Genomic DNA, 14,906 nt, shown 5'->3' with positions numbered 1-14,906 from the left:
ACTTGAGGGTGGCATCCTTCCTCCAGGCACATGCCCAGCCAGCGCTGGCAGTGCCCTGCGATCCCGGGCTGCCTGCACCATCGCCGGAGGGGAGTCCTGTTCCTTCGGGGTTTGTTGCAATGAGAGGCACAGGCTTCCCTGGCCATGCCTGCGAGGAAAGCAGAGGAGCAGGAGAGGGAAGGAGGGCGCAGGGGAGCCATGCCCTGTGAAACGGAGGTCCCGGGGCTGGCACCTGGGATGCAGCCGAGCCTCTGTGATGTCCTGAGATGTTTCCTCAGCCCACAAGCAGGAGCTCCAGGTGGCCTGGGCAGGCAGCTGCCCGGTGCCCTGCTGCGCACGATTGCCTCTTCTTGGATAACTTTGCTATTGACACATTTTTCCAATTTGGCATTTTGGTTACCGTAGCAACTCGATGCTGCCATTCTCTGATCAGATCAGCTCGCAGTTAGTCAACACGGCGTTAGCACCTGCGTTGGTATGGCAACACAGGACCGTTCTCCATCCTGGCTGACACTTCTGCCGGAGGGACGGCTCCAGGCGGCACCGGAGGGGAGGGCGTGGAGGGGGCACAGATGGCCCTGATGTGGGGCAGCGAGATGCTCCCAACCCCCAGCTGCCCCTTACTCCACTGGCTGCAGCAGGAGCCAGGGCTGCCCCCTCATCCGGCTGTGTTGTCCTGGGCCCCAGAGTCCTCCATGGCACAGGAGAAGCTCGTCAGGGAAGTGTCAGGAGAGGCGGCTGGCACATAGCAAGGAAGCGTCCTTGCAATCTCAGACTGCCCCACGTGAGTGTTTTGCACTTGGACACCAAGTGGCTTTGCAAATCTGGGACAAAGGAAAACTGCTTGTCTTGGAGAGGGAAACCAACGGTCCCATGCAGCCCTTAATTTGGGGCACTGAGTCCTGCAAGAACAGAGCTGGAGTCACAGAGGGGGATGGTTCACCCCTTCTCCCACAGCCGGCAGAGGCACACCAGCTTCCAAACCGTGGAACTGTCTCAGTGAGTCTCCTGGGGGAGATTTGTTTTGCTTTAGCCCCAGTCTGAACTGGCACACACTTTTCTGAAAGTGCTTTACAATTTGCGTTTAATGTTTTTTAACAGACATGTGCAAGCCATTTGAATTAGAGCAGTATGAATCTATTAGGCAGCGACAGATGCAAGTTTTGTGTCCCTTATTAGAAGGGATTGGATTCTGAGGTTTAGCGATGTGCAAAGGATTGGACTTTGGAGAGATTAAAATTATTTTCAGCGTTAAGCACAATATTTCTAAGCTAATGCAGTCAGTCTTGAATATAGATTCACAGACCAAAAAGATTATAAAACATTAAACCTATGTAAATTCAGCTGTAAATTTATGTTTGAACAAATTCAACAAGAGATTTGACTTGGGGGCTTACAGCAAATAGGTTCTGCTTTTAATGCATATTGCACTCTTCAGTTGCAATGCCGTTCTCCCCTTGAAAGTCCCACGCCTGCTGAATTACTGGCAGGTCACAGTTGACAGCTCAAGCAATTATACCGGAATGTGTTAATAATAAAAAGGAAAATGACTTCATGTTTGTCTTGTCAGAAGACAAAAGCAGATGTTTGCTCCACACTGGGGAGCAGCAGAGATGAGCTCCACGGGCAGGTGACACTGTTGCAGTACCTGGCCATCGACTCTTTCGGAGAGCAATTGTGCAACCCCATGTCCTTCTCTGTGGTTCTCCCAGCCCTGGAAGTTGCTGTGAAGTTTTTTCTCTTGTTAAGAACATGAAAATACAGTTAACAAAGACTCCTTTTGAGTGGGATTGCAGGAAACCTGCAACATCGTGAGCAAGCTGCCCACACAGAGATAAATGACAGCTGTGACTGAAGGAATAAACAAGATAATCTGGATTTAAATAAACCACAAGGGGATTTTGGCAACATGCAAATTCACAAATTTATAAAATGTATCCCTTGAAAATAAAGAGCTTGTCTGAAGCCAGCAGTTAAGAACAATTACTACAGCACATTTTCCCAATGAGGGCTTAGAGCTGGCCTTTGCCACAAACCGGAGGAGCGCGGGAGCCAGATGTCCTGTCCATCGCCACATGGTGGCTGGGGGAAGTTTTTATGCACAGAGCAAAAAAACACTTGAAGGGGCGATGGCAGCAAGTCCCTTGGCTGAGTGGGGAGCCGCAGGAGCGGTGGCAGTGCTGGGGGCACGCAGAGCCTGGCCCTCCTTAGCCTCCCACAGCACTGGGGAGTCAGTAGGAAAAGGAGAGAAATATCAAAAGCCCAAGCAAGCACTTAGTAGCACATATTTGATCATCTGCTGTGAGGACCAGGTAATTCCTGGATCCAAGCCCAGGAATGGCAATAAAAGTTTCATTTAGACATTGCACAGTGCAGGGATGCTGCTACCAGCAAGCGTGAAGAAATGACGCCCATCTCCGTAACAGAATGAAGGAGTCATTAGTGCTAGGTGGCAGTGGAGCTCCTTCCATGGGTGTGGAAGGAGCTTGTTGTGTGGATGTGGCTTGTTGTCATTGCCCCCCCATTTTCAGGTGGGTACGATGGAGGCAGAGGAGGGTCGAGAGGTGAGTTGACCATGAGTAGACGTGTCCTGTTCCAGTGCTTCATCTCCTGGGCTGCTCCGTGAAGGTGGTCAGCAGCACGGCCGTGCCTCCTCATCAACCGGCCTGGCATCGAAAGGGAAAGAAACGCTGCAAGAAAAACTAAAGCATGTCCAAGAGGTTGTGTGAGTTCTCCCCAGGAGCAAAGCACTGGCCCAGCATGGCAAAGAGCTCTGCAGCAGCCACGGGCGCAGAGCGATCCGGAGCGTGGCCTCCTGCCTGCACGCATGGAGCTGGTTAGCATTCTGTCGGCACACACACAATTAGAGCGGAGCACATGGCAGCAGCCCTGTGAAGGTTACCTGCTCCGAGGAGTATTCCTGCCGTGCCAGAGGCTTGGCTGCTCCAGGTTTAACACCCTTGTTATTCTCAGCAGCAGGAGCCGGCGGTGCCATGTATTGCTCTCAGCAACAGCTGCTGTGGGCGGCAGGACGCGCCGGCTCCCGGGGCTGACAGGCTCAAGCCTCCTTCGAAGCTGCCTTTGCTCCATGGGAGCTCAGCAAGGCAGTCCGTGTGCCTGCCCGGGAAAGGCAGCACCTAGAAAGTAACTCTGAAACAAGGCAGAGTTTGGGAAAAAGCATTTCTGCACATGCATCCCAGAGCTGCAGTCGTTCCAGTGCTCTGCAGGGCCAGGGGTGTCTCGAGGACACACTGCAGCTCCGAATGTTATCCTTAAAACTGTACAGCAAAAGCTGAATCTGCTTTTCCTCCTCTTTTCCTTGATCACTACTTCCCTGCTGTCTCTCCTCAGTGCCAACCGATCTATCCATTTGTCTTTATTGTGCATGGAATTAAACGCAGTCCTTAAATGTGGCAACACTTTCAGATTATTAGCTCTGCAATTTCTTGGCTCCTGTTTATTGTGATACCATCATCTGAAGGGGCTGTTGTAATTAATAGTTTGTTCGTGCTTCTTTTATAAACCCCTGGTGTGTTTGTTTTATACTTGAACATCAGCAACTCCAGCTTGCTTCCAGCGTATTGTCTGAAGCGTCCCCACCACAGAGAAAAGGCTTAGAGATTTGGGTTTGGTTTTTTTTTTTTTGCAACAGCTTATTGAAACCATAATTTAAAGTAAAAGCTAAGTAAGTATAATATTAAAGGCAAGGCAATCGTCTTGCCTTGACCTTAGGGCAGAGGGAACCCAAATCCTTGTTTGCAAAATGTCCATGAAGGGGCTATTGCCATGGCAGTGCCTGGAAGGAGAGGGAACCCCGCTCCTGGCTGTCACCCAGCCCTGCCAGCGGCAGGATGGGCAGGAGCGGCAGCGTGGGGGAAGGAGAGCAGCCGTACTTCCTCTGAATTCTGATTAATTTTCATCTCTTTTAAGGCATTGTCATCTAAAAACCCACAAATCACCAACACGATCCATAATACAAAGCAAACGAAGGCTTGTGCAAGCACCGGGTCCTTGGGAACCTGCCCAAACATCCCAGTGGCTGTAGACAGCTCGCGGTGACGGGGAGATGCTGGTCGCGGGGAGCAGGAGCAAATGCAGCACAGATACTACCAGTACCACCCTCCGGTCTGACTGCACGCCTCAAGCATCGGCACGAGGGGCAGGGGCCCGGCCAGCCCCCATTTGCTCGGAGCTTTGAGCGTGAGAGTCCGCAGGCACTTATTTGCAGAACAGCATCTTGTCAGCTTGGAGAGATTCCAGATACAAAGATGTATTACAAAAAACCAATAAGCCAGTGGCTGTGGCTAGACCAATTCACAGCGCAGCTGAGGTGCTAAGGAGCAGTGAGTGGTGTTAACTAACCCCGGGAGCTCCCCCAGGACCACCCGGCCCCCCCAGCTCCCGGGAGCTCCTTGCTGCAGAGCAGACGCGCTGGCGGAGGCAGTGCTCCTTGGTGGGCCAGGGCAGGTCTCTGCCGTGCCACGCGGAGGGTCAGAGCAGACAGCAGCAATGGCCCCCTCGAGCCCTATTGTCTGAGAGTCCGCCGCTCGTAGTCCAGCAGAGCTTTTAGCATCTCATAATCGCCACGTTTTGACATTTGACAGCCTGCTGCATGCTGCCAGGGTGCCTGACTCAGAGGAGCGTACACCAGCCAACTCTGCCTGTGCTGGTCCCTCCTTCTGCTCAGACAATTGCATGGGAAAACAGCTTATCCTGTCTGAGACGGCACAAACAAGTGTGCGGTGCTGCTGCGCGGGTGTCAGGGTAATTGAACACCACGGGGTAATGGTGTTTTCTGCTTGCCTGGCACTCCAGCACCATTTGCAAGGCAGAAGGACTTTTACGCACTGCTACTTCTCCCGTTATCCAGGCTGCCACTGTCTCAGCTGAAAAAATCACACAAAAACCACACAGCCTCCTCCTGTTCCCCGTAATGCCACACGCCACGGGTTCACTGCAATCCTGTTGGTCCTGTTTGACCCCCTTGTCTCAAAGCCCTCATCCAAGCTCCCAGCTGGGGCAGCAGGAGCAGGAGTGACTGCCCCAGGTCAGCCTCCCCAGAGCATCGCCCCGATTATCAGCTCAGGATCAAACAAGACCCTGGCCTGGAAGGGATGCTTCAGGAGAACCTGCCGTGAGCTGAGATCTTCAGTATTCTTGTGGAGAGGGGGCAAAGGGAGCACTGGAGCTGGTCCAGGCCTTTCAGACTTTACCATGGTGTAAAATGAAGGCTGGGATAAAGGGAGAAGGTGGAGAACTCTGTTCTCCCATCCTGGCGGAGCAGGACAGCAGTGAATACAGAGCCGGTACGAAGGAGAACTGCCTGAGCACTGAGGGACAAGTCCATGGAGGTTGTTGCTGCTTGATGTCTTTGAGCACAGAATTTGGCACGACACAGGAGGGACTGGACGCCTCTGTGCATGTTAACCATATCTAGACTTGCCACTAACTACAGAGGCTGAGAAGCAGGACTAAAGCTTTCTGCTCCAGGACTTCATTTAATATTCAGTGATAGGTATCAGGAGGAAAGGAGCACGGGCAGAGTAATCCCATAGTTGGTTGAGAGATTCTCAGTCCTTCCTCAAGGGATCCCATTACTGGCCAGTGTTAAAGACAGGCGAGCTGGCAGGAAAACTCCCAGCTGTGGTGGCACCTCTGTCCCTGGGGGCTGGCAGCTCCGGTGCTCTGGGGGTGCTCTGGGTGTTAGCACAGGACAGCAAGCAGCAGGGTAAAACGTGGTCTGTGGCTAGCTTGTGATAGAATCCTTTAGAAAGGAAATGCATAAAAATTGCTAGCTATAGCTGATGATAAAATAACTATTTTGTGGAGCAAGGAACAGAAGAGTAACAGATTGATTTTGGTAATTAATGGTTCAATAGAAACCTGTTCTGGGAGCGCCCTGGGCAAAGTCACTGGATTGGAACTGCCTTTATTCCCTGGTCTCAGTTCTTTGCCTTACTCCTCCGCGTGCTCTCCGAGGCCGATCGCACAGCCCCAAGGACAGCCACAGGCGCTGGCTCCTGCACGGTTTGGCTGCCGCTCCTCCTCGCAGGCTCCCACTCTTCTTCTGGAAGCTCTTCGGGGCAGGGATTGTGGCTCAGTCTGTGTGCAGTGCTCGTTCCAACAGGGCTGGAAACCGCCTCCAGCCGCTGCCAAAGTGGTTTCCAGTGCGAGTCCTTGCTGGAGGTGGATCACTCCCCACCCTCAGCCGCTGGCAATTGGCACCAGGGCTGCAAGAACAGCCGCACGGAGCGGTGCTGCCTGTGGCAGCCCCCGGCAGCTGCCAGCCCTCCTCCCATTCAGCCCCCCCCCAGCTCTCCTCCTTCCTTCCGCTGCTCTGACACATCAAGACCGAGACCTAATTTCCGTGCAGAAATTTTAGCATTTCAGTTCCGAGTTTCTTAAGCAATATTTAAAAAAAAAAAAAAAAAAAAAAAATCAAAGGGGAAATTTTACACAGCCACGCTTGTGTTTTGTGGTCAGCGCAGAAAGGACTGGTGCACGGCAAGCTGGCCGCGCATTCAAAGGCAGTGTCTGCCAAGGCCAGGGAGTGGGACTCTGCAGCAGGGAGATTTCTGCAGTGGATCACGTCCTGAAGTCGGGGGTTATCTTTGGCTAGTCGCTTTCAGAGACTTGCTGCAGAAAGAACGTAATTTCCGTGGGAATACAAACACTGGTCGGAATCACGCAGAGACTGAGAAGTCAGGTGAGCCTCGGTGCAGCTGCAGGAGTTTGTTGGGATGCCTTTGCAGGGTCAGCTCTCAGCCACTGCTCCCTGTGGCCAGTGCTGCCTCTGCTCAGCTGGCCACTGCCCCTGGCCTGGGTGGCAAGCTGGAGGCGGGTGCTGCGCAGCACTGGGGAGGGAGAGCCCCGCTCCAGCCATCAGCGATGCTCTCCTGGCCATCAGACGCTTTTGGAGAGCAGCAGGGAGCACTTCTACTCCAGTCCTCCTCGGGGCAACTGCTGCCTGCCCAGGTAGCCAACCTCCCAGTCTCGTTTTCTGTCCACTTTCCTCGCCCCGCTCCCCTCCACAGCCTCACGCTCAGCCGAAGGGTACCCTACTCGTACGGCAGTGAGACCTGAGGACTCAATCCCTGGTCATGCTGTGGGCCTTGCTGTGATGTGGATAGCCATAAAAGATGCTTTCTTCCTATAGGGCTGTTAAATCTGGGGGCTAGATCGCACCCCCCACCCCCCAGCCAGCCTGTCACTCTGCAGCACCTGCAGTCCTCAAGTGCTTGCATCCTTCTCAATTTGTTCAGGCTTTTCTTAAGGTAAAATACTGACTCAGAGCTCAAGAGCTGACTGCAGGAGAGGGGGAGCCCCAGGACCCCGCTGGCCTCTTCACCCCAAAATGCTGAAGGCAGGAGCAGCCCCGTGGCAGCACCAAACCCACCTTCGCTCCTGCCTTGGCAGGAGACCCGGCACCTCCTCCAGCAGCGCTTTGGCAAAACAAGCCCAGCTGGGTGGATTACACCGGCGGTAAATACACAAATTACAGGGAGTTTTAAAGCAAGCCGATGCATTTAACAGTCACAAATACAAGGCAACACTGACAGGCAAATCTAGCTGGGCCTTGCCTGACAGGCACTTCTGCTTGCAGACTTCAGCTGCGTAATTCCTGAAATGGCTGTTTCCTGGGGCCCGACGGTTTGACGTCAGCATCGCTGCGGTTGCCGGTGCCCGAGGTGCTCTCACAGAACCATTTCCAGCCGATTCACATTGTTTCCTCGCCATATGTTTGTGCTAAAAATAGTCGCAACGTGAAGGGATAATCCTGCAAGACCCTGAGCATCGCCATCCCCCGTGTCTGCTGCAGGAGACTCGGCCAGCGCTGCACGGGCTTCCCGGCAGCAGCCACACCGCTCCTCCTCCTGCCTCCCAGCTAGCAAGCACCTCGTCTTTGGGACAAATTAACCAACAACAGGTTAAACAAAGTACGCTTTGTGTGGTTGTGCCTAGGCACGGGTATTTGAAAGCCTTAAGGCTGGGACTGGCCACTGCCACAGCCACAAGACGTGCGGAGTGGGAGGTGGGTAGTGCTCGTGGCACTGCCCTCCCGCCTCTCCAGCACCCGGAGGCGTGAAAGAGGCTGTAACGCGCTTGCAGGGGACATCATTTAATACCTTCCGGCTTGCTATGGTAATCTTTAACTGGGGGCAGCTGGGACAAGCATTTACCTCTTCATTTTCTTAGATATAAATGCTATCTCGCTGCGGTTTCATTTCACTATATGGTAATATGCTATCCAGGAAAGTCTTGCTACATGCTAATTTATCCAGTAGGCAAATTCCTTTTGGCTAATAAAAGTGCTTGCACAGGAAGCTCAAAACCCAGCAGCAATTAATTATTGACAGAGCATGTGAATTAGAGATAAAAGAAAAGTCATTCTTTCTCACACACAAGATAGTAAATAAATTTAATTATTGTACTAGAAGCAAGGGATCTTATTCTGTATTAAGTTTTATTAGCTGAGACATTTAAAAGCATGTCATCATAACAAAAAGGTCTTGTGTAATCCTAACTGCACCACTCTGGTACAAGGCTCTGAAGTGAATGGGCTTAATTGAGCAAATGGAAGCAGATGGCTTGCTGAACAGACAGGTATTGTACAGGTTTATTGTCAATTAACTTTTGTCTACATATGCCTATGGCGAATTGACTGTATAATGTGTTACCAAGGCTGATTTAACACTTAAGGAGCCCACCATGTCCAGGGTCCAAGAAGAAACAGAGCCAGAAGTGCTTTGGTCCCCAAGGCCCGCAGGTGCAGCAGCATCCCTCCTCCTGAATGTCCCACCAACATCTGCATGGGGCAGGAGGGACACTGAGGTGCCCACCCATGCCTGGCCCCTTGCTAACCACTCCTCCTCTGCTTCTGCGCAGGAACGTGATGCCCAAGACGCTGGACGGCCAGATCACCATGGAGAAGACGCCCAGCTACTTCGTCACCAATGAGGCCCCCAGGCGCATTCACTCCATGGCTAAGGACACAAAGCTGATCGTGGTGGTGAGGAACCCGGTCACCCGGGCCATCTCGGACTACACGCAGACGCTCTCCAAGAAGCCGGAGATCCCCACTTTCGAGGTGCTGGCCTTCAAGAACCGGACCCTAGGGCTGATCGATGCCTCCTGGAGCGCGATCCGCATTGGGATCTACGCGCTGCACTTGGAGAACTGGCTCCAGTACTTCCCCCTCTCCCAAATCCTTTTTGTCAGTGGCGAGAGGCTCATCACTGACCCGGCCGGGGAAATGGCCAAGGTCCAGGACTTCTTAGGCCTCAAGAGGATTGTGACAGAGAAACATTTTTACTTTAATAAAACCAAGGGGTTCCCCTGTCTAAAGAAGCCAGAGGACAGCAGTGCTCCCCGGTGCTTGGGCAAGTCCAAGGGTCGAACTCACCCCAAAATAGACCCAGATGTCATCCACAGACTGCGGAAGTTTTACAAACCGTTCAATGTCATGTTTTACCAAATGACGGGCCAAGATTTCCAGTGGGAGCAGGAAGAAAGTGATAAGTAGAACCACGAAATCAGGAAAAAAGCTCTTTTCTTTTGAGATGCAAATCATTGTTAGAGACCCAAAACTCACGCGGGGCTAGAGGCTCAGCCATGCGAGCGCAAGCACCTTGCGCTGTCAGGGTTGCAGCCAAAGCTGCCCTGCCTTTCCGGCTCCGAAACCTTAGTGACACGTCACCTTGGGTTGCACTCCCCCTGTGACGCTGAGGGATCAGGGGGCAGGTGGGAGGAGGAGAAAGTGGAGGGAGAGGGGCTCCTCGGGGCGATGGGATGCTTCATGTTGTTCACTGCTGGTGTCCCCCTCGCAGCCAGGCAGGCATGACCAGGACCTCCTGCCATGGCTAGCTGAGGAGGGTGGCTCACAGAACCCAGCAGCACTGGGACAAACCAACAGATTTGATTTCTCCTGCCCTGGCTTTTAGTTTTGCCCAAACAGCAGCATCAGACATGGTAAATTCAGGACACGTGCATTCACATGCACGCTGGTATTTGTGTGTGGAAGGAATAAAGCCAGTTATGCTGCAAAGGAACTATGTATAGAAACTTCATTTGCACCAGATGTTTCAATTACTTGTTGCACTAAAACTAGTATTTACCAAGTGCCACAAAACACCTGGGCCAGATTCTCCCCCAACAGATGGGTATGACACCGCTGTTGGAAGAGAGTTGTTCCTGCTTTACTGGGATGCTCAGTGAGACCGGAGCCCCCCTGCTCCTCCTGGAAGCTGTACCGAAGACCCTTCCCAGGCACCCGCTCGGACCGAGCCGGGTTCTCTCTGCCCATTCGGGCTGCCGAGGCGCAGTGCAGAGCCATGCGTGCCCGGCAGCGCATCCCGGCAAGGCCGTGCCATTCCCTGCTCTGGGCTTTGGAGCCGGGCATTCCTGGTGGGAACCGAGGGGGTGACTGCAGGGCAGGGGCATGGAGGGGGGGGGACAGCCCCAGCCTAGGGTTTGGGCAGGGCTGACCCCTGGCACTGCCCTTCATTTGCACCTTGAAAACAAGATCTCTGCTGCTTGCTGTTGGCGGCTGGGTGAGCAAACTGGGGAAGCAGCCTTCATCTTTACTTCAGAATTACAAAAAAGCAATTAATTCCCAGGGTGAGCACTGCTCTGCACAAAAAAAATGTGCGCTTTCTAGTGGAAATGACGAAGTCAACCAAATTTGCAAATCCTGGTGAAACTGTAGAAGAAACCCATTGCCCAACTGGATCCTCCAGCAGTGTGATGAGAGCTGCATGCTGGAACCAGCGCAGAGCAGGACAGCAGCTCTTTGACGCAGCTGCACCAATTCCAGCTCCGTAACTGAGAGAAAAACAGTAAGAGAGGGAACAAAAGGAAAAAATACCGTTGCTGAAATGTTCCCTTCGCACGGGCGATTTCTAAGGGCACTCGAATATTGCTGGGCGCTGTCTTTGTTTTAATGAGAGGTAAGGACGCCTCCCAGGTGGAGCGTAGCTGTGTGAGAGTCCCCTGTCCCCTTTCGGGTGCCAGGTCCCTGGCTGTTGGGAAGCAGCAGAGGTTCAGCGTGGGATCGTTCTGGGAGGACCAAGACTCAGTTTTGATCGAGGAATCCCTACTGATCCAGCTAACCGAGTGAAATCGCCGTTAGGTTTGGTAAGAAGCTGAACATGCTCCGGGTTTCACGGCCTCTCCTGTGGTTCCTTACACCGTGGAGTGGTGCTGGTGCCTTGGATTGGATGAAAGAAGAGCTGAAGCCATTTGGAAAATTTACACCGCGGGCCATGCGGGGGGGGGCACCGCAAGGTCCCTGCTAACGCCGTGTCAGTTCCTATTAGCCTGATTAGATTTAAAAACAGCTCCTGACATAACACGGTTTTTCACAGACCCACAAATCCCAAAATTATTACATGAAAATTGGAAGCATGTAATAGGAATAATTTTACAGTGTTTCACACGTTATTAAAGTGTCAGATCGGCTCCTAAGCGAAAACTCTTGTTATACAATTTGGTGCAAGCTGCTTGATGGATTCAGTTGGAGGATGAGGGGCTCACTGAGTCCCAGTGTCCAGGCTCCTCACCGACGGGATATCCAGAATTTTTTCCCTGTTCCCAGCGTGCTGCAGCCCCAACACCATGGCGGGCTGGCCCTGACGGTGCTGAGTGGAGCCTGCCAGTGGACACGGTGGGACTGGTGGCCCTGGCTGCCTGCTGGAGGGGCTTGGCTGCGGGGGGATGCCATCCCAGCTCGTGGCATCGCCGGGACCTGGGAGGTTGGCAGCTGTGTGTGACCGTGGTTGTTAACGGTTCTCAGCATGGCACCGTGCATCACCTCCACGGCCAAAGCTTGGACTCTCGCAGCCACCATCCACAGCTTAACCAGGAGCAGTATCTCCAAGCAAGGTCTCCTTGAGCTTGAAAGAGTCCCTCAAAACCTCCATCTCCACCCAGCAAGTGTCCCTGCACACCCCAGCCCCTGCTTGGTCTGGTCTCAGCACTGCCCCATGTCTCCCTGGGTATCTCCAGCCACCTTCTCCCAGGAAGAGCCTCTGGTGTCCGACTGCCATCAAGCCACCTCTTCTCATCATGCCCACTGCTGTAAGGACAGGAGATCCGAAAACGCATCTTTGAGAATTACAACGCAATGAAGCACCTCGTTAGGGAAGTCGCTGTGTGCGGCTGGGAAGGAGCGTCTATCCTGCACTGGGATGAAGCCGAGTCATGCCTGGGGCTCAGTCCTGCAGCTGGAAGCAGGCCCTGGAGAAGGGCTCCCAGGGGAGGAGTCCCAGAGCTGGGCACAGCCAGCCCTGGCCCCCCCGGCCCCCCAGGAGGGGCCACCCCATGGTTTACAGAAGCAGGGCTGGCCACCGGAGATGCTGGGCCTGACTCTTGCTCCCATTCTTTCTGCCATATATTCAGAGGTTTATTTTTTATATCGGCTGCAATCTCTGTCTGGGACAGGAGAAGATGCCCCGCTCCTCCGCCCTGAGCGTCTGCCCCGCAGACACCCACCCGCCCCGCTGCACGCCCCCGCAGTGCCACCATCCCCTTCCCAGCGCTGGGAGAGAGCAGGGACACACCAGCCACCTTGGGGGGGGGGAGGGAGGAGCTGGGGACACAGGCAGCATGGGGGGGGTGTCCTCTTGGGGGGGTTATTTTTTTTTTCTGAAATGCACCCCGTGTCTGCTGTGCTAATGCAGGGGCTTGGCAGGGGAATTATTTTCTATCTATCTGGCCGGAGAGTGGCCTGCCAAACGAGAAGGAGTCAGGTTAATAACACTTTTTTTTTTTTTAACTATTCAAATGTCCGCATTAGAATACACAGGAAATTGAATTTTGTATTTGATTTCAATTAGCAAAGCATAAATTATATTTAATTTTATACACAGACTGGGTGATTCATTGTTCTGGAAAAGCTGGTACTTTATGGTTCAGAGACTGGAAATGGAGAGTTAGTCTTTTCTGAAACCAAACTGCTGTGCTGTCGCCTTCTCCCAAACGCGTCTCTGTCTGTCGGTGTCACTCTGTACCTGAACAATATGAAAATCCTGAACTGAACACTTGAACCCACAGCACTAAACAATAAAACGTTGTAGCAGCCGCATTTCTCTGCTCCATTTCTCCCAGGCCCCCCAGCAGCACCAACACCCCACAAGCCGCAGACCCACGGTGGCCACTGGCTGTCCACTGGCCACTAGCCAGTCCACCCCGGTGCCAAAAGGGCCAAGGGAAGGCGCATGCCACAACCAGGACCAGGACCAGACCCACACCAGGACCACCCGGGCCAGCACCGGACCTGCAGGGTCCCAGGCTTGGAGGGGTTTCCAGCCCGATGGGGAGCATCCCCAAAGATGCCCTGCACGGGATCAGGTCAGGGACCCACAGAGAACACAACCTCTGCTTTCTTCTGCAGGCAGGGACCGGCCACCAGCCCCCCACGCCCAGCGCTGGGGACAGCAGGATTGTCCCCGCGGTGCGTGACAGCAGAACGTGTCACTGCGGTGGGGGGACAGCTTTCCTCGGTGGCCTGGCAGCTCGGGGTGCATCACCCAAGGTCACAAAAAACAAATCCCCGAGCAACGCCTGGGAGGTTTCACTTGCTGCTGATTAAGGATAAATCAGCGGATAATAAAAGGAGAGAGAGGGCTGGCTGCCAGGCAAAGAAATTAGGGGGAAAATTTTTTTATCTTATTTTGTGTGCACAATTTCCTGGCAGTTTGAAAAAAGCTATTTCACAGCACGGCCCTATTGTGTCATCTGATAAAAACCACTGAAAAACTTTTATCAACAAAATTAGGAAGTAGTGAACTATAAAATTGCTAATTATTTTCTAGTAAATTTACTTTTAAATAACTTTAGACACCAATTACAGGCACCATTAAGCACCATTAACGCTGGGTATATTTACCAAACAAGGACGGAATACTTATTATTCAAACCAAGATCATTTTGGTGTAGATTTTGCTGTTTGGAAAGTTGTCCCCACTTACCAGATGTTTAAGAAGTCATCAGAAGATCAATTATACCTCAAATGTAGTCAGGTTCCTAATATCTGAGTTGTGGCGTGATATAATTCAACCCTTGAAACAAACACCTGTGTGAGCTGGGACCGCAATCCCAAGGAGCTGCCCCGGCAGCGCCTGCACCTCGGCACGGGGCCGGGCCCGACGTGCTCCTCTCTTGGAAGCCCCGAGATGGCGAGTCCCACATTTAGCAGATCCAACTGTCTCTTGTAATGTCTCTTCACCCTGCTCCATGCGGGGCTTCACCACCCTTTGCACAACTCTTCACGAGGACCGTTGCTCCTCCCGGCAATCCCCTGCCGTTTTGTCTCTCCAGCGCCGTAGCCGGGTGCCTTTCCCTTCCTCCGGGGATTTGCTCCCCGGAAGACCCGCACAGCACTGCAAAGCGTTTGCCTGCTCCCTCCACCTTTGGGATCGCGTGCTGCAAGCTCGGTGCCGCAGGCTGCCCCGGTGCCAGCATCCTGACAGCCCCAGTCCCGGCGCCGGACACGCTCCGCGCTGGGCTGAACGGCGGCGCGCGCCTCTTAATTGGACGTTGCCAGGCGGCTGTCAGAAAGCTGGCTGCAAAGCTGTTACCTGCTCCCACTTTCCTGCTGTTATCTTTGACATCCTCATTATTTATTAACTGCCCTGTACCCAACAGGCTGCCACCGATGCGGAGATGCTCTTGTTATGCAGGTTCAATATTCCGCCTGCCTTCCAAGGTCACATCCTCCAGGATGTCTCGCAAACCAGATTGAAGAGGTACCGGCAAAGATGCAACATGTTCTGTATATGCCAATGCCAGGTTTCAAACAGAGCCCTTTGAATAAGGATAACATAGTAGATGATGATATAAGACCCTGTTGCTTACTGCTTTCCCCCGTGCTGTGTGTAGCACTGAGCTTTCTGCACCTACGTCAGCAA

At 53.1% G+C, this 14,906-nt stretch overlaps 1 protein-coding gene across 1 annotated transcript in view; it reads left to right on the top strand.

The window, feature by feature from the left end:
• Positions 1-13,089, top strand: part of HS3ST4 (heparan sulfate-glucosamine 3-sulfotransferase 4) — a 69,582-nt gene extending 56,493 nt beyond the window's left edge. Inside the window, exon 2 of the mRNA XM_063344727.1 lies at positions 8,887-13,089. Coding sequence (XP_063200797.1) covers positions 8,887-9,523 — 637 coding nt within the window. The 3' untranslated portion in view covers positions 9,524-13,089. The remainder of the gene's footprint in view (positions 1-8,886) is intronic.
• The last annotated feature ends 1,817 nt before the right edge of the window (positions 13,090-14,906 follow it).

The sequence above is a fragment of the Chroicocephalus ridibundus genome, chromosome 8 (genome assembly GCF_963924245.1).
Source record: "Chroicocephalus ridibundus chromosome 8, bChrRid1.1, whole genome shotgun sequence".
NCBI classification, from domain to species: Eukaryota; Metazoa; Chordata; class Aves; order Charadriiformes; family Laridae; genus Chroicocephalus; species Chroicocephalus ridibundus.
The sequence above is the reverse complement of the archived record's forward strand: the minus strand, read 5'-3'. Positions and strand labels throughout refer to the sequence as shown.